This window comes from Neopsephotus bourkii, unplaced genomic scaffold, assembly GCF_033783945.1.
Source record: "Neopsephotus bourkii isolate Nb327-2 ecotype Australia unplaced genomic scaffold, CSIRO-AGI_Nbou_v1 NB_324, whole genome shotgun sequence".
Classification (NCBI taxonomy): domain Eukaryota; kingdom Metazoa; phylum Chordata; class Aves; order Psittaciformes; family Psittacidae; genus Neopsephotus; species Neopsephotus bourkii.
Genome location: NW_026900832.1, coordinates 548,063 through 567,354, shown reverse-complemented (window position 1 = coordinate 567,354; position 19,292 = coordinate 548,063). Strand labels below are relative to the sequence as shown.

Genomic DNA, 19,292 nt, shown 5'->3' with positions numbered 1-19,292 from the left:
TACATGTATCTGGCATTTTGTAGTACCAGAGCTTTCAGAGGAGGGTACATTTCCATCCTCAAAGAGAATGAAAATGTAATAAGCAACTTGGGGGAAAGTTTCTCTCATGTATTCTGACTTTGAATCCCAAGGGGTTTCTGTTTCTACTCTTAATACTGTTTTTCTTTGACCCCTTCTAAATGTGAACGTTCTAATTATCCACAGAAATGTTCAGTTCTCTTTTAGCTCTTGCTGAATTCCTGCAGGTCACCAGCCCTGGCTCATAATTTCATGAGTCACTGCTGAATATACACAAATGGTAGTTAGGACAGTCTGACCCTTACCTTCCGGCACAACAATGTTCCATTAACAGATAACTTCTAAGAAACCTTTTCTGTTGCATATCCTGTGCGGTTTTGTCATTATTTGAAATTAGGGATGTATTTATCTTTCAAAAATGGCTTGGGGAGGCAGTGGGGTCACTCCTGCAGCAATGGAGATGCAGTTTTCCATTCCTCAATATCTCCTGTAAAGCTGAGGTGTAGCTGATGCAGAGCTGTTACCTGTCACAGGAGCTGTGAAAAGGAGGGGTTGGCTTGAAAGGACTCTTCAGGCATGAACAGACTGTTCTGGACGAATGTTCCTCTCAGCTGCATAGTAAAAGTATTATCTGTATTAGTATTAAGGATATTATTAATGATGGGACAGTAACAAGCTCATGTTGTTTCTATCCTATACGGCTATAGATAGGGGATGTAAACCTTAATGAATGATAATTACACTCTCATCATTCAGAACTTCCACTCAAAGCTTCTCATTTAAAACATGTAAAACTGATGAAGAAATGCTCTTGTTTATGTGGGGACACAGAGTTTTTTGGACAGGTTTGGATCCTGTGCCCTGGTAAAGGACTGTCTGACCTCAGCCTGTTTAATTTCTCTTTCTTTTGTTTATGACAACCCATTCCCAAAGGCAAAGCCATTGCTGGTATTATTTTGCTGAGTAGTTCTAGCAGACACGTAATCAAGCTGATCTACCAGAAGTAGCTGCATATATTTAGCATATTGCCATAAGGTTTCAGACAAAGGGATTCACTTGCTGAGCAGCAATTCAAAGTGTTTCTGACCTGTGATCTTGCAGGTATTAAAAGTACATGAAATGAAGGTGACAAGAAACTACCTTCAAGAGTAGTTTCAATTAAGTCTTCGAAAACAAGGTATTTTCCAGTGCTTTTCAGACTGAAGTACTCTTCTGTACAAAATTCCTTATAGAAAAATGGGTAATTTGGCCTGCTCTGGAGTGCAGCCTCTTCTAGAGTGCAACTTGCCTTGAATCACTACATGGCACTTGTTGGAGGAGAGCAGGTGAAGGAAATGGTTTTAACTAGAAACGCAGGAGGAGGGGAGGGAAATCCTCATAGAATTCTAGAATCAGAATGGTTAGGGTTGGAAAGGGCCTTAACATCCCTGATGACTTAATCCTTCAAGGGGCAAAAGGATGTTCTTTGAAGTCACTCAAGGCCCATTTGCTTATGCATAGATCTACAAGGCCAGGAGGGGCCATTGGATCACGTGGACTGACGTGGTGTATCACAGCCCCTAGAATACATAGGTGTAGTGATGGAGTTAACTGGACAAGGGGGCTTCAGCCAAGCAATGGCCCAAGATGAGTTATGGTGTTCACATGAGGAGTATGCAAAACAGCCCAAGGCACATCCTGCCACTGCTGTTCCTCGGCAGAGGTTTTGCAGTGTGAAGCTGACTGCACACCTTGTCCCAGTCAGCACCAGTGAAGCTTGCTGGGAGCACAGTGCCAGTCTCTGCAGTCACTGTGGATCATGGTTAATCAAATGCCACCTGGGTGTTGACTGTTTGGGGCTGGGAATTGAGTGGGGAGTGCTGTTTGAAGTGCAGTGGAGGGCTCGTTGTACTCCACATTTTATGAGCATATAACCTTAGCAAATCTGTAGGAGCCATTTACTGTCAGAGGAGGTAAAATTACCATTCCTAGACTTAATATTTCAAAAAAGTGCTTTTTTTGGTCCCTTTTGCTACCATTTTATAGCTCATAAAGAATGATTTGGTTTTCCTCCTATGTTTCTGTTGTAGTTTATGGACCTGCTAGCTAATAAAATTTCAGGAAAATCTAATTCTATTGAAAAGTTCAATTCAGGGTTCTTTTAATAGGAATTTTATTTGAACACCCTTGTTTTACCATAGCTGCCAGCAACAAGAGGCTTTGCTGGAGAACACATTTCATTGCTCAGTCGAAAGATGTGCTGGATTTTAATAATTTCCAAGGGCAGGAGCTGCTACTAAAATGACAGAGTGCTGTTGCCTGCACAAAAGCCTCCAGGGACCCGAACAAAAGCATTGCCAGCAAAAAGATTGCAAACAAGGACATTGTGCTTTTGGGTCTTGGTACTGTGGGATGGAAGGAAAATAATGGAATTGAATTGAACCCTTACACCTATTCTTGCTCAGTCCTGTGCACCAGCCTTCTATTGCACAAAGACCCTTCTGAAAGCCAGCAGTCTCAACATCTAATGTCACTTTGGGTGTAGGGAGAAAGGCCAGGATGGGTTGCATGCTGCGTGCTGCCACCAGGGTGAAAATTGGCTGTTGGCCTCTGTGTTCAGGGTGAAGTTCCACCAGCCCTAAGGCTGCCAGCTCCCAAGTGAACCAGAGTCGTTGCTGAATTGATGGACAGTGCAAAGGTGGGTTACAGCTCTTTTGCCTTCTCTCTCCCCCTTCTGTGATCTTGCGCTGATGGGGCTTCTTGTCAGAGTTTTCCAGAGAATATTCAGCTGAACATTCTAGAAACTATTTTTGGGCTGGTATTTCTGGGCTGTGGGTGGTATCCTCAGACACCTGGAGGAGGATGCACCTTTCAACAGAAGAGCAGCAATGATGACATGATTAACTTCACAACATTAACTTAAAATGCTGCAGATTTTCATTCAAGTTCCTCCTCCTTCCAAATGCTTGAAAGAAATGAATAGTTTTAAGATACTTCATGCTTCTAGAATGTATCTTGTCCCATCTGCAGTCTAATCAGGGGTTTGTTCACTCTTGTACCCCAGTACAGTCTTGCGTCCAGTTTCTTCTACACATCCCTGTTGGCTCTCTAGAGTAGTCTCAACTTGCTTGCCAGACTGAGTGCTTAGTGCTTTGAGAGCAAATAACAGAATCCCAGACTGGGTTAGTTTGGAAGGGGCCTTAAAGCTCATCCAGTTCCAACCCTCTGCCATGGACAGGGATGCCTTCCACTAGACCATATTGCTCCAAGCCCTGTCCAGCCTGGCCTCGAACATTGCGAGGGAAGGGGCAGAGTTTGCATTTTTCATAGAACTTCTTGTTATTGTGATTGATCAGTAACAGAATTTGCCTTGTCCAGTGGTTGATGGAAAAATCAACATAGACCAAGTTCTGCTGTCACCCAGGAGTCCTGCAGCACCAGTGTGAGACATTCAGAGCACGCTTTCTTCCTGGACACTGGGGAGTTGGGATGTGCAGGTTCTGTATGGAAAGCGTATGGAAAAGGTTAAGTTTTTTGGATTAACCTCTGCCTTAGGAATAAAGCACAGACAATGGTGCTTTTTCTAGTGTTGAGTGAAAAAAAAAGTTCTTTGTACCCTGAGTAGAGACTATCCCCAGAGTCCTGTCTGGTTCTTGTGTTCACTCTTGTCTTCAGCTGTGTTTGAGCCTTGTTGTTTGTGCTCACAGTTGCTGTTTCTCTGTCTGGGCTCATGCATGTTGCTGCTTTCAAGGGTGTAGTTCCTCAGATATACCTACCAACTGGTGTCATGGGCTGTTCTATGCAGTGCCCTGTGCACATCAAGTAGTAAATGGAAATCTCTTGTTTCTCTTTTGGCATCCTGATCACCCTTTTCCACCTCATAAATCATGGAGATTGTCAGCAGTCACTTCTGTATTGACTCCTGGCACAGGGTCTGTGTGTTCCACAGTTGGCTGTGTCACCTTCTAGTTTCCTTGGCAGTGGTGCTGGATGCACAGACATTGATTTGTGGGGCTTCTTGGAGGGAGACTGATATGAGCCTCAATGCTGACTGGGCTATATCCTGGAGGTTGTTGCAGCATCTTAATACAGAGTCAATGATACACTGCTTCTCAGCCATTTCTGCCAATACTTTCACATATGGGATCAGGGAATTAAGAGCTGTCAGTGAACCATAAGCCTGTGGTATCTGCCAGGATCCTTGTTCTCTGCAGTCCCATTTGAGGCTGAAATTGTGCTTTCTAGGCAGCAGTGTCTGCTGCACTGTCTTCCAGTCTTAAACAGTATTTAACACCCTTTAAATAAATCTCCCTGAAAGCTTTGGGCCAGCTCCTTGTTTGTGGTCTGTGTCACTCGCGTTTGCAGTGGAAGTTCTTACTCTTGATAGGTCAAAGATTACTGGAAGCTGCTTAAATTAAAGCCCTAAACTTTTCTGAGCCATTATCGCCTGCGCTTGTTCAAAAGGGATGTGGTGCAACCCTGGTCAAACTTCCAGCATCTTGTTTCAGTAGTGTCAAACCCAGGAATAATTTGTTCAAAGGTTCTTTGGCTTTTGCATGTTGTGGATAGGGGATGAATTTTGGCATATATCATTATGGTCTTAAGACAGTGATGTTGAGAGCAACGATGTTGTGTTTCACAGAATCATGCAATCACAGACTGGTTTGGTTGGAAGGCACCTTAAAGCTCAACCAGTCACGGGCAGGGACGCCTTCCACTAGACTAGGTTGCTCCAAGCCCTGTCCAACCTGGCCTGGAACATGACTAAACTACAGTGACACATAGTTCTTCACTATAATCAATACAAAATCACTGTAATCAGGGTATTATGGTGATGGTTTAGTGGGGTTTTGAGGTACACTTTTACACTCTAGTTAGTTGGCTCTAGGCTTCACCTTTGCCATGGCCTTGTTGCAGAGAAGATCAGTCAGCAGTAAGTGTTCAGATACTTACTTCAGATACTTACTGACCAAAGCCTGTTCAGATACTAGATCTGAAGAAAATCTGTTTTAAGGGAGGAATGGAGGCATGTCCTGCATCAATAACATAATATAGAGCGTTGAGTGAATTCACCCCAGTCTGAATTGACTTCTTTAGCTGCAGCTCCGAATCCAGGGAGTAACAACTGTCAGCATCTGTGGCAGAAGCTCTGGGGAAGAAAACTAACACAAGATCACAGGGTTCTTTAATGCCTAAATCATGACATTAGCACTCAAATGAGTCTAACAGAAGGGGAATTGTATTTCAGCATTTCTCATACTTTAGATCTCTGGTAGTATCATTTCTCAGCTGCTTTAAATGACGTGGTCCAAGCTGTTGTGTGGCAGAGACTTGAGTCTGGCTTGTCAGAAAGCAGATAGTCCAACCGAAGTGTATACAAAGGGATTATCTTTAGCTGTGCGTTGAAGTGGTGGAGATGAAACCTTACACATACTCCAAAAAAGAAGGGAAAAAGAAGTCAGTGATTCAGTTCTCTTTATGGATTTTTGATCCTTAATGCTTCAAGATTTTAATGTCTTGTTCTCAAAAGATTCAGCACATATTTATGTGCCTCCTGCAGGTCTGTTTTAAAGGACTTTTTCTCTTACAGACATCAACTAACACAGCTAAACCCAATCTAAAATGTCTTAGCAATTGAATAAACCCATAGCAAACAAAAATATTGAGATATGAAGTGTCATTATTGTGTTCTCCATCTTTCTGTGGGCAAATTCTGTTCACCAGTAAATGTCAGTATTGCAGATGTGTGTCTATCTTCGCAATCCCTTTCGTCCCCCATTAAACCAGAGCCCTGACAAGCATCTTTGCAGGCACGTGTGACAAACTGCTTTTAGTTGTCTGGGAAATGTTTTTGTTTCAGTTTCATACTAGAAATATTTCATACGATGGATGCTTCATGTCACTTCTTGGGACTCAGGTGTAAGGAGTTCTTCCCTTTATGGGAGTTCTTCTTTATCTGGAATATATATTATGCTCATTTCCCCGTAAGTATATAACCATGCTGGAAAAAGAACACTTTCCTTTATGGCTTTGTCATCCCATGCCAAAGCATTCTAGTGTTACCTAGTTTTACTGTCTGTATGTAAGCATTAGGTTTGCCAGCCTGATTCCAGTTGTCTTCCTGTAATATCATTTTCATCATTTCATTCTGGTGTGACTTCAGAATAACATCTGGATGGTGGTGGAAAGAATTACCCAGCTGCACAAGTGCTGGACACGTTGCTGGAAGCCTCCTCATAGTCTGTTACAGCCTCAGAAAGAAAAGGGGGCAGATGGGGACATGGATGGGCTCTTTGTCCTGCTGTCCTGCTTTGGAACAGCAGCACCGCTCAGGTGTGATTTCACCTTCTGGCTCTTCAACCTGGGGCTCTTTTAGACTGAAAGGGTTTTGGTGGTTCGTTGCCATTGTGGAGGCTTTCAGGTGTTTTAATCTCCTCACACATTAGAAGCGACAGTGTTTTGGAAGGTTGGTTTACACCTGTTCCAAAGGCCACCCATGCCAGGGACGGACTGCCCTTAGTCTACGTCTTTTCTAATCTCCTAAACTTTTCTATGCCTGGATTTGGATGTGTTTTGTGTTGTTTGTGTATTACACATAGTTTGCTTGCTTGAAATACCAGCACAAATGAGGAGAGAATCTTTTAGCTATTAGTAATAACCAAAAATATGTCTGATCCCTCTAGAGCAACATCTAAGACTTAACCCAACCCAAACGGGGTGACTGGGAATGGCGAGATGGTATCAGCAGTGTGGGAACATAAACAGCAGCAAATAAGCTCCCATGAAATGCAGCCTGTGCATTACTTCTTCCCAGATTTCAGGCTCCCATTGAAGAGTTCAAAAACAAAGGGAGGGTCTTGAATCCCTCTTGGGATTTACACTGTCCTTTGCTGGACATTTTTCACATATCTTGACATAACTTGTACTGTGCTTACAGAAAGATCTGCAGATTTTGTCTTTAAAACAAATCAAGTATCCTTCCTCCATGGTCACTGGATTTGAATTTCCTAAACCCTGAATACCGAGTAATGAAACGGACTGATGGTGTGCTTTGTTTTGATGTCTTTAGTCTTCCTCCAGTTGTGATCTTGGCTATGTGGTAACCTCCCAGAACCAGTAACAACACTAGCAAAGAGATCTAGGAACCGATATGCACACCAGCCTCAGCTTGCCTTTTCTATATGCTGGCAGTTTCAAAGACAGAAGGAACTGCAAACTAGTTTTGAATTCACTTTTTGGAGGCAGAGCTCTACTCAATGGATATTGCTCAGATGCTGCCATCAGATAGTTGCTCGCCCATTATCTGAATGTACAAAATACATCCAGGCAGAGACAGAGTTTAAACTTGTTATGAAGTTATGCTGCATAACAGGGATACTGTTTACTTGGGGGATGATATGGTCCATCCCTGACAGAGCTTTCTAAATCTCTCTTAAGCCTTTCTTTATTATTTTGTCTTGGTAGTGGGATGCTGTAGTGGGATGGTTCACGTTTTGGGAGAAGAAAATTCTACAGAACAACCCAAAACTTAGTTATTCATTATCCAGACAAGAATATTTACATGTTACATGTTGGAAAAGAGAAGAAACAGTACTTACCTTGTAAAAGACTGTCTAATCTTCCCCTGTGTGTCTCTTGTTGCACTCAGTGTGAATGGGCACTTGCCTGAGAGCATTGTTTATATGTCATATAAAGAAATTAGCAACAAAATCCCACAGTCCAACAGGAGCATTGCTCTGGTTCTGTTCATGCATGTGCTCTTGTGAACAGCTCTTCAAGCACTTCTCACTATCCTTGGCCATCAGTTTAAGTTGAAGGCCCTGCTAATGGAAAAGCAGGACCAAACCAGAAGGGAATACTCATCTGACGAAATCATGGGAGATGTTTCTGATGTTCACTTCTGATGACATCTCTCCTGTAGCACTGCTGCTGAGCACTGTGCACAGAAACAGAAATGGAGTGATCTGAAGGGCATGTTTTCCCTAAGAGGATTAAGAGGTGTGACTGTGCACTAATGCAGGTATTAGTGCAGCTCAGCCTGGTAGGTGTTGGGAGATTCACTAAATCCTTGATGCAGGCAAAAGTTGTTGGTGTCTCAGTACCAAGATTCTTCTGCCTCTGCATAGATTTTCCAGCTACCTCAAGTACTTACTTTCTCTTTTCAGGTCTTTTCCCATTATATCACATTGGAATAGGAAGCATGAATAGGGTTTGCATACTCTGTTCCATTTCTCGTTTTACTTAGAGACTACTCAGAATTTAAGCCTATTAAAAATACTCCTCTTTACTGAATGAAGCTAAAACAATAAAAAAACATTGGCTTTAGTCTTGCTTAAATAAAAAAATCCCTGACACCTCAATACTAACTGAAGTCTTAGGAAATGGATCATCATTCATTGTACCACCCCTGGGATAATGTTTGGAGGAGGAATTAGTTAGCAGATTTAGGGTAGTATTACATCGCATCTTTTGCTTTAAGAGCTGTGGCTTGCTCAAGTCTGGAGGAGATTCTGGCTGTACTCTGAACAAGTAAAATCTTGGGTACATCTGGAGGCTGCTTTTGTCTTTATCAACTGGGGGTGTTCTTTCTTCCCTTGACTGAATTGTATGTTGGCTATCAGAGACACAGAGTAGAGAATTGATGCTCTGTGTCTGAGTGGGAGTTCCCTTAAGGAAGTTTGATGCAGCCGTGAAGAACCTGGCACCAGCAAGAGCCAGGTCCTTTACTCCCAAACCAAAGAGCAACCATGCATCATGGCCAGCCCCAAAATTGGCCTTGGCATCATTGGAAGAGCACATATTTTCTTCTCAATTCCCAACTTTTTCTTTCTGGAAGGAAATAATGATACAAAGGGAAGGAATGAAGATGAAGATGAAGGACAACTTCAGTTTTTCTTTGCAATCTGATGGCATATCCCATTTATCACAAAATCATGAAAGCATCTAGGATCTCAGGAAGATTAGCATCAAGGCAAGAGAATGTTGCATCAGCACAGACTGATCTCACTCAGCAGGGGAGGGCTGCTGAGTCAATAGGTGTCACTGCAATGGCCTGATCCATTCATGAGTCATCAGGACAATAGGAGGAATTACTAATGGAACCTGCAGCGCAGTTTGAACTTCAGGAGCAATCCATCAGATAGAAGCAATCAGTCATGATGTTCAGATTTTGATCTGGCTGTTTCAGTGCTTGGGGAGATAACGTTTTGGCTTCAGTCATGGGGTTATAAAGTTACGTCTTGCTTCTGTCTTTACATTGTATCATGAAGGTGGTCTGTGGCTTGTTTCAGAAGCTTTGGGGAACGACAGGACAGTAATTCTGTGCATCCCAGATGTCTTAGTAGACCTGATTAAGGATGCCCGTTACCTTGATCCACCACATTCAGGGTTCTCACCCCCTTCCACCTGCTATCCTTGCTTTACCCCTACTTGTCTCTAGTGCTCTATGCTAAGATGGCTTGTGACATTCTAGCTGGGAGCATAAACAGTGGAAGGCAGGATTTGAAAAATATATGTGAATAAAAGGTCAAAACTCTTCCAGGAAGGAACAGAGGTCTTGGGGTTTTGTTTTTGTGGGTTTGTTCTTGCTTTTTTTAAAATACATAGTTATGAAAAGCAATTTAACCTTTGGGGGTTTGAGGAATTCACTGTGACAATGGTCGAGCTTAAAAATAACAACTGCTACTCCAAGTAGAGTGTCCAGAGATGACCAGGTTTGTTCTGCTGGTTCTGAGGACCACCAGGTGCATAGTCCCAGCTTTAAGAAGTGATGCTAACCATGCTCACCCACAGTGGTGGGCCTTGCCCTTCTTTTAGCTTTGCAGGAAAACAGGGGCTTCATTATGCTGTTGATCTCTCTGATCTTACCTGCTGCCAGGTTTGAGTTGTTCTGCAGCAGTGTTATAGTGGAAGAAAGAAAGGCAAAGGAGAACAGCTATTATACATTACAAACAACTGGGAAAAGAAGGATATGTGGCAAAAGGAGAAGCGCTCTTATCAGATCTGACTCAGGCAAGGAGTCCTGTCTTACTGACAGATGCATGGTCCTCCTTCCCCAGTGTGACCTGGAGGAAGTAAAATTCCTGCTTGATTTGCAAGTATCAGCAATGACAAGTGCACAGGAGGAATATGGAAGGTTCTCCTCAGGAATTTCATTACCTTGGCATTTAGCATTTGGTACTGTGACAGCTTATATTCTAAAATACCCTTCATTCCTATCACTTCCTGGGAGCAACAGCCCTGTCTTAAAGGCCACTTAAAGAAATACAGAACAGGAATATGCAGAGGCCATGTTACTCTGCCCTTGTGGTTTGTGCAGGTAACAGTAAGTATTCCTTGACTCTGCAGTGTGGAAGGGAACAGACAGGTCTGACTTGGTGCATTGGTGTGGATGAGGAATGATGAAGTGAACCACCAGAAATATGATTTCCTGCATTGTTTCCTATGCCCGGTTGAAGGAAGTAGTTTAAATGGAGTCGTTTCTCCTCTCTAAGTGTTAATGAATACTCATTCATCAGGCCACTCATCATAACTGTCCTCAGTGCACTGGGATCGTGGGAAAGTCAGGGGTTACTGCACAGGTTTTGAGGCCTCACTATGCACAAAAGGTATAAAATTGACAGTATCTTCCACTCTTTCAAAGCAATTGCACTTCACAAACCCTCATAAGTTAAGTCTTATTATGGGAGGAAGGAAAAAGGATGTGGCTGGAAATCAGCTTTCTAATGTGGCCACCGCAACATCTGTTTATTTTACTCCTAAATCTGTCTCTTTCTAGTCCCTGTTTTCTTGGATTTTTATCCCCTCAAACCACCAAGTTCCAGTAGTTTAAACTGAGATTTTCTGGTCTTGCATCTCTACATGCTGCTGCTGTAAAAACAAATACCTTTTACATCATATGTCTGATACACCGAAAGGAAGGGTCAGAGAAGCCACATACCCTGGCTGAGAACTAAGAGAAAACTTACATTTCTTGATTCCTAATGTTACACTTTTCCCCCCCAATTCTTTTCCATGCGAGAGAGCGCCTGCCACAAGCGTAGCTCAAGCTGTGTGTGATTAATAATTCACAGTTTGTGCTAAAAGCAAATCAGAGTTAATTTTGTATCTTTTCCTTCCACCATTTACTACATGAGTTTCTCCGTGAAGGAGGCTCTGTGTTGCCGCGCGTGCAGTGACTCATGCCTTATATAAGTAACTAAAGCATTTTATAGTTTACAGAGAAGAATGTTCTTGCTCATTATGTGGATGAAAGGAGATCGCTGCATTTCAAATGACATGTATAATTTAGGCACTTATTTCTAGGACTGTTTGGAGCAGGGAATGAAGAGAAACTAAAATGTTTGAAGTGATTTGAGTGCTTCATAGTTTTTAATGTGACTTGCAAAATACACAGACCACTAACTTTTAAGACTGTGCTAATGGAAGAATGGCTCTAAACCTCCGGCACACTTTTTTCCCCCTAATAACAGTATATATTTTAAGCCATAAATAGAAACTAGTATTTGTTAGACTGTAAAAATCTGCGAAGATCCCATATTCTTTTCTGCCAGTAGTTACCTGCTGTGCCTCCAAAATGGAAAGAGGAATGGGGAACAGTATGTCTGAAAGATGAGCCAACTGGTCAGGAGAATGGCATCCAGGCTGCACTTGGCTGTTGGTGGGAGATGATATTTTCCTCAGCCATCTCAATATTAGACCTTAGCTACAAAATCAGAGCATCGAATATTCTGTATTTCAACAGTGTGGAGTTATTCAAGTGAGAATCAATAACATCATCATGGCTGTGTACTGGGAAATCCTTATTTGCGTTCCTTTTGGAATGTTGTGCTAAACTAAATGAAATATGATTTCTGGAGTTTTGAATATTAATAATCATCAAATGCTGTCATGTGTAGAGGGGATTTGGGCCTGTAGGGCCCAAAAGACAGAACAAGGGGAATGGCTTTAACCTGCCAGAATGGAGGTGGAGATGAGCTCTTAGGCAGAAGCTCTTCCCTGGCACAGGGTGCCCAGAGAAGCTGTGGCTGCCCCATCCCTGGCAGTGTTCAGAGCCAGGTTGGACAGGGCTTGGAGCAAGCTGCTCTAGAGGAAGGTGTCCCTGCCCATGGCAGGGGGTTGGAACTGGATGAGCTTTGAGGTTCCTTCAACCCAAACCAGTCTGGGATTCTATGTTCTGCAAACTATCTTCACAGGTGTAGGTGCTTTGGTGAACGTGAGTTCTTTTTAGCATGCAGAATTCTGTTTCTGTTTCTGTCGGTCCCCTTTGTTTGTGTATTTTGAATGTACCCAGACACCAATCTCTGTGTTTCGTGGGCTGCTTGAGGATGTCTCCAGCAAATCACCTCCTCATTTTCTGAGATGTTTGAGTCTTTAAAGCAGATGCAGTGGTTGGATGCCTTTGAGCAATGACACTGGGGCAGGTTATGGCCCATGTTTGGACCCCTGTAGATGTTAATGAGATCTTTGCCTTGTAAAAATCTCCCAAAACTGTTGCATTATTTATTTATATTCTGCTTCAAGGACAACACTTTTCAAGCCAAGAGATGACACAAAGGAGCCCTGGGCTGTATAAATATAGAATCCTTTTATTTTTTTTGGTTAATAGATACAGTACACTTTTTGACTACATAAGAAAGCGTTGTTTTCAGTGCATACATTCTTCAGACAGACAGGAACATGGCAGACAGACATTCCTTAGTGTTTTGGGTATTACATGACCCTTAGTTTATTTTCCTTAAGTCCCAGGTTCCTGGGTTTTTCCCAGTTTTCATTACCTGCTTTGACAACTCAAGGTCTAAGGGAATACAAATTGAGTAATTAGGATGTGCTGGCTCTTGTGGCACAGGATTGCTGGGCAGGACAAGGGGACACTACTCAGCACATGCCACACTACTCTTCCTGTAACCATGGCCCTATGGCATCATATTTGCTTGGGGACCAAATGTTTCAGGCCAGCAAGTTTTCTTTCCTATGATAGCATAGTATGAAACAACATACATCAAACAAACAAGCCAGGACTTGGGCTCAACACTCGCATGGTCACCTACACAGCAACTGACTCCTGACAGGGTTGAACCCAGAGCCCTCCCTGCAGTTTACTTGTGTAAGATGATGCTGGTGTCGTTCTTTGGCAAAATTCTGTATCTTTGTGATGTACTATAAAACCAGGAAAATGATTCCCAGGGTTTGGCCATTACTGTTTGCAGAGAGGGACAAACAAGTTATTGCTACCTTTGTATTTTCACTTCATGGCAAGAGAAAAATTATAGGCTGATCTCTGAGTGGGATACTGATCCCGTCTGTCTCCTGTGTTCAGGAAAACCCAGTAAGGCTTTAACCTTTGTGTAGTTACTTGCCAGTGATGTTTCCCTGCACACATTTCCTGCTGGTGTCCAGTTGGTGCTGGTGGGAGCCAGAGACCATTGACCTGAAACCACATCCTGACAGGGCCAGACCAAATGTATAAAGCAGCTAGGACATGATAAGGCAGTGCCAACGCTCAACATGAAGGATCATTGAGAAGGTAAGTCACAAACTGATGACTGGCTCGTTACAGGCTTGCAAACATTCGTACATATACGAGAGTATAAATACAAGGAGAGAAGCACCTGGATGCTCTGGGTTATCCTGGGCCTTTGCCAAGCAGGTCAAGTGAGGAGTAGGGTTTGGATTAGTGGGATGTTTTCAGCAGAGAAGTTTAGGGCTGCAGGCAGACCTACAGGTATCCATCTTCAGCATTCAATGGTTTTCTTTGAGAGTATTACTCAGACTTCAGATTTTTCTCTGACCTTCCTTGATACCCTGAGTAGATGGTTTGGGGCCAGCATCCTGGTTAAGAGCCCTTTCTTGGGAGAATAACCTGGAAGAACCTCACTAAGAAAGGACTAGGAGAAAGATAAGATCCACATCGTCAGTCACCAACCTTTGTTTTGCTCCAGATAACACTATTGAAAAATCAGTAGATTAAAAAGCTTCTCTCATTCAGGGAAGGATACAGAGATATTCCAGACAAACCTGTATCAACTTTTTTCCTTGTGAAAAAAGCTTCCTCTACATTATCTAGTTCAGCCTCTGCAAGCACAGAATATACAGGAAAGAGCAGAGTGAAATGAGCCCTACACCTCATCTTACTTTAAAGGCAGAGGAAGGGAATCCAAAGGGACTGTGAAGAACAAATATCAAGAAATAGATGAAGAGTAGAGAAAAGAGGCGGTAGGAAACTGCAAAAAACACCAGCCTGAGCAATACCATACAGATGAAGGCACTTATACCCTTAGACACCTACATAGCAGAGGATTGCTGGAGAGGAGACAGCACATTTGTGTGAGCTCTGAGTTCCTCTGCCCCAATTCTCCAGGGTTACAAGAGGATAAAACCAGTAGGAGTAGGCACCATTTAAAGACCACAAAGGTACATGTTAATGCCAGGCAGCACTGAGCTCAGGTTAGATAAAGCAGGAGTGGAGTGAGAATCCCTGAGAAGTCTGCAAAAACAATAAACATCGCATCATTTAAACAGCCTGGCCCTTCTCTGGCCAATACACCAGCTAGAACAGAGACAGTGGAACCTCCTCACCCTTACCATGAGCTGCATGGTGACACTTCCAGGAATGAGATAAACCTGACAGATTCCTCCAGATCCCTGTTTCCTAACTGAAACTGACATGGAGAGTAAGTGAGAGCTGGAGATACTCACAGCCGAGGGGAGAACTGCTATAAAATGGCACTAGTAGGTACTGTAAACTGGCGCCTGGCCTGCAAGCATTAGTGAAATGTTTAGTAACAATACTTAACTCTGTTAGGTCTGAGTATCTCTTTTGACTAAAATGTTACAAATCTTACTGTATAAATGAATCACTATATTTGTTTCTACTGGGTAAACTATATACATCATTGTAAGAAAAGAACCATAATTAAATTAAGGGAGGAGAGAAAAGGACAAACAAAATATTAGTAAATAAAATAGAAGACATATGTTCAGTAATACTTTTCAGGCAATACTTTTGCTTGTTACATTTACTATAAGGAGGGGAAAAAATCTTCCACTCAGAATAAACATTGGAAACAGAGCTGCCCAAATATCAGTCACTGGCCATTTTCAGAGCACCCAAAGGCCACTGTGGTGGGTTCAGGGGTGCCTTTGCTCTCTGAAGAAGTGACCGTTGATACAGCTCAAGGTGATTTTGCCACTGCAGAGGAGCCCTGAGTGTTCAGGGGGCTGCCAATGCCACTAGTGTGTTAAACCTGAGCCCTTGAGCTCTGTTTTCATGTCATCTCTCAGCATACTGATAGATGCTGCTGAGACGCAGAAGGGGCCCTGGCTGCATCTGCTTGGGTCCCATTCAGGAAGCATGCTCCGTGTTCTTCTGGTCTTGAAGAAGCATCTACCATCCATCCTTGATGAAGTGGAGAGATGACACTTACTCTTAAGGTCTCAGAAGCAGACCATTCACCCAGCAGTGTTTCGCATTCCTTTTCCAAACATAGCATACTTGCAGGGTTTTTCCCTGTACGTACTTAGTTAAAAGTTTATAAGTGAAGGTTTTAGATGTTGTCATTTTCTCCTCCTGCAGAAGAAGGCACAATAACAAACCCTCTCACACTGCTGCCATTACCAACAGAGCCAGACAAACTGTCTGCACCTCTTTGCTTTTTGCCATATGAATAAATTATTCCCAAAGGAAGTGATTGATTCTTTGATCAGAGCTATAGACAGTTCAGTTCCTGCTTGATGAAAAACTGATCCAGTGAGCTCACTGGGGCTCATCCCATCAATTTCTTCCCAGTAGTTTCTTCTGTTACACAACCAGTTCTACTAATACATAGGTATTGAAATACAAAGAAGTGCAAAAATGACCATAAAGCAAGTACAGAGCAGGTCCACTATGAACAAGTGAGTTACTGCACGTGATTTCCTTAATACATATTTTCTGAAGGTAAGGAGCAGGAGAAGTGCAGTGTCCAAGGACCCCTACTTCAGGTGCTGTAGTGTTCACAGTTAACATGGAATGGGGTTTGGAGATTTGCTTCCCCCTTTGATAATACCTGAGGCTTGTTTGTGTTTACTTCAGTGTAGCCAACTGTAACCCATCATCCAGAAGTGTTCTCTTTGCCAAGGGAGCAGAATAGTTTTGCAAGTGTTGGGTTTGGTTTTTTTCCTGTAGTTTGGAATAATGAAGAAAAATTCTTTTTCTCTGAAGAAGTCAAAACAGTGTCAAATAGGAGAAGAAAAGCAAAAAGCTGCAAAGACCTTGGAAGAAACTGTACAGACTCATTTATAGATCTGGGTTTGTGGCTTAGGAGTTTATAGCTGTGACTGTCAATGAGCGTCTCTCCATCTTTGCTTACAACCTAGAAACTTCTTCACTTCCTCAACTTCTAAAGTCAACTTATTTTTGTGTTGTGGTTTAAATGGCAAGGGTTATCTGCTTATTTTTGAAGTACTTGTGAGTATGCATGGGGTCTGCATGGGACCAAGGCTTGCAGTTTAGCATGGGCTAGCATTCCCAGGGTCACACTCTTCGGATATGCCGCAGAATCCAAAGGAAATCCCTTTTTCTTTAATTTAATTTGGGTTTTTTTTAGTAAATAGCATGTGTGCAAAAAGGAAACAAAAATGCTGCTGCCCTGCTGGTGCCAAGGGTGTCTGTGCATTTATGCGTACGCACATTCACACAGACATGTGCATGCGCACTGGGAAATTCTGGCTATTTAAGCTTAAGAAGGTTCTTAAGGCAGTGATTTTGACTTGCAATCATTACACATGCATCTCCATCGAGGTGCCCTATTGCATGTATGCTAAATAAATTGCTCTTTGAACAAGGAGAGAACACAGGGAAATGGATTTAACCACATTGTATTCCCTGATGGCCTAAAAGACCAGCCTCTTTCTTGATTACGTGGGTGCTGTCTGCTTTCTCAGTGCCATAGCATTTCAGGTATGCATCCTATAAGCAATGGAAATCATTAAATCACAAATTGTAACCAAAATATTTGGAATTTCAAAATATTTCAGTAACATTTCCAGAAGGTGAGATCCCAAGTCAAGGATGATGCTTCGGGTTTGGATTTTCTCCCAAACCTGGCTGTTGTTTTCCTTTGATCCTTTACACCATCATACGAAACAGTCCCTGCAGGAAATGTGCAGGACCAGGAGGATGAATCTGGTTTTCACCACAGGCTTTACATGACTCTTGGTGACTCTTATGGAGTTAAATGTGAATGAAGGAACTTGTAAATGGGCAGATGCCAGTGAGCAGTCCCAGCTAGGGCAGGAAGGAGCAGAAGCAGTTCTGGGTTACAGCTCCTCTTACGATTCTAATAGAATGTTAATTTACTGCATATGTTGCAATAGGCCTTTGAAGATAGGAAAGAAGATGCTCTTAAAATGTTTCTCTTCACATCAGAGATGTGCCAGAAGAAACATATGAACCATTGTCCTGTTAGATTTCCCTCCTGGTTTTACTCAGCCTCTCTATCCAAGCATGGAGGCATGAAAGAATCCAATACGAGTGAGGAGTAAGGTGCCCTGAGTTGGGCTGGTTACACTGGAGGGGCCGAGTAGTGAATGACAGAATTGTAATCTGGAGGTGGGCTGTGGCATTCCAGGTTTGGATCCATAGGGAGGAGAACAGAGTCTTCCAGTGTGAAGTCCATGGTGTCCTCTTCTACCTGCACTGCTGGCTGGTATTTGACAGCCTCGTGGTCAGATAAAATGGATTCTTTGCTCTTGCTAACAGCTCTCCTCCTGTTGGGAACAAACAGTAGATATATGGACCTTGTCTCCATAGGGTTTTGTCTCTATGTGTAATTTATGGTCAAAATTATTGTTAAAAAGAAATATATAAAACATTTCAAGTTACCTTTGCAGCATCCTGTAAGACAGCGACATTTTACAGGTGAATAAGGGAACTGAATTAGGTAATTCAAATAACTCAGTGTTGTAAAAGGAGATTTAAGAGTAAATCCAGGAGTCCTGTTGCCCTGTCTGTTTAGCTTACCACATTCCAGTGCACTACATATATATCTTAGATATAAATGCACCTGTCCTGTACATACACTGATATTCTCTGTCATTGTTCTGACACAGGTCAGTAGAAATTTGACTTTTCTGAAAGCAGAACTGAAGGCAATGACTTTTCTTTAAGTATAATAAAGGATGAAATCATCTATGACAGACTCTAATTTAAAATGATACCGAACGCAAGAGTGTGTTGAACACTCTCTTGCAGGGTAGGGCAAAATCTCTCTTATATCCTCTATCCCTTTAACATCACTGAGCAGTACAGTAGCAGAGGGCAGCAGTTTCCAGCATCTCAGCTGCTGGCCTGTGACTGATGCTGTTACAGAGCCAGCTTTCATTTTCTGCTGTCTTCCCTTATTATAGGTGATGAAGGCAGTGGGAGAGCAGCAACTTCCATCACATGGAGCAACCTCAATGTTAAAAGTAGGAGAAGCCTGGAGGGAATTTGTATCACAAGGTGACCTTGAGGAGCAGCAAGTGTTGTGGAGACAAAAAAAGGTACTTTCTGTCATAGACTGCCTAAAAGTACTGTTCTGTTAAGCCTGGTTTCTTCCATCAGAGGAATTCATTGGAAGAGGTCTGGATATTGAGTAGTTTAAGGCTGGTTCTCAAGAATGCCAATGTGAGAATGGCTTTTGAGCTTCTCCACTTTGCTCAGGACCCTTTAACAAGCATCTCTTTGGAACCAGCCTTACTTACGGGCTGATGGTGACAGAGCTCATGTCTCAGTTCAGTGACTTACAGTGTGCTTGGGAGAGTTTATCAGGCGCTTCATGTGTATTTCATACATGTTCTAATGACCCCAACCTAATCTGAACAATCAGCACTTCATCAGAGTTGTATAATTCATTAGACTGATTTTATTTGTACTGCTGCACTGCTTCATTCCCCAACACTTGATGGTGGATTCAGAGTGTGGTGCTCTAGAAAGAAAGCAAAGCCAGTTCCTGCTCCAGGAAACCAAACAATAGGTAAGAGACAGATACAGCAGTTGGAGCAAGGGGAAGAGAACTTCATCACAAATGTGGCACATTCTGCTTTGTGTTCACCATTTAGACTTTGCTTCTTCATCCAGAGAAAAATGGGAGTGGAAACTTCTGTACACTGTACATTTGGCAGCTCTCCCTTTCTATACACACACAGTTTCTCTGTAGATAAATTCTTCCCTGGCACAAGCAAATGAACCACAGCTTTGATTCACTGTTTATGTATTTTTCTTTTTGTTGCTCTGTTCTATTGACTCGTGTCAGACAATTTCATGGATGCTCTGG

The 19,292-nt window shown here is 42.6% G+C and overlaps 1 protein-coding gene and 1 long non-coding RNA gene across 5 annotated transcripts in view; one reads left to right on the top strand and one right to left on the bottom strand.

The window, feature by feature from the left end:
* Positions 1–19,292, top strand: part of LOC133209257 (uncharacterized) — a 200,530-nt gene that overhangs the window by 63,893 nt on the left and 117,345 nt on the right. For 2 of the 3 annotated variants that reach the window (XR_009724642.1, XR_009724644.1), the window contains exon 2: positions 18,385–18,519. This is a non-coding gene — a long non-coding RNA (uncharacterized LOC133209257). Of the gene's footprint in view, positions 1–2,618; positions 2,696–18,384; positions 18,520–19,292 lie in introns of those variants that run through there. The other variant, XR_009724643.1, reaches the window with a different exon arrangement.
* Positions 12,565–19,292, bottom strand: part of LOC133209249 (vascular endothelial growth factor receptor kdr-like) — a 124,860-nt gene continuing 118,132 nt past the window's right edge. For both annotated transcript variants that reach the window (XM_061347745.1, XM_061347746.1), the window contains exon 30: positions 12,565–17,745. In XM_061347745.1, coding sequence (XP_061203729.1) covers positions 17,541–17,745 — 205 coding nt within the window. In that variant the 3' untranslated portion in view covers positions 12,565–17,540. The remainder of the gene's footprint in view (positions 17,746–19,292) is intronic.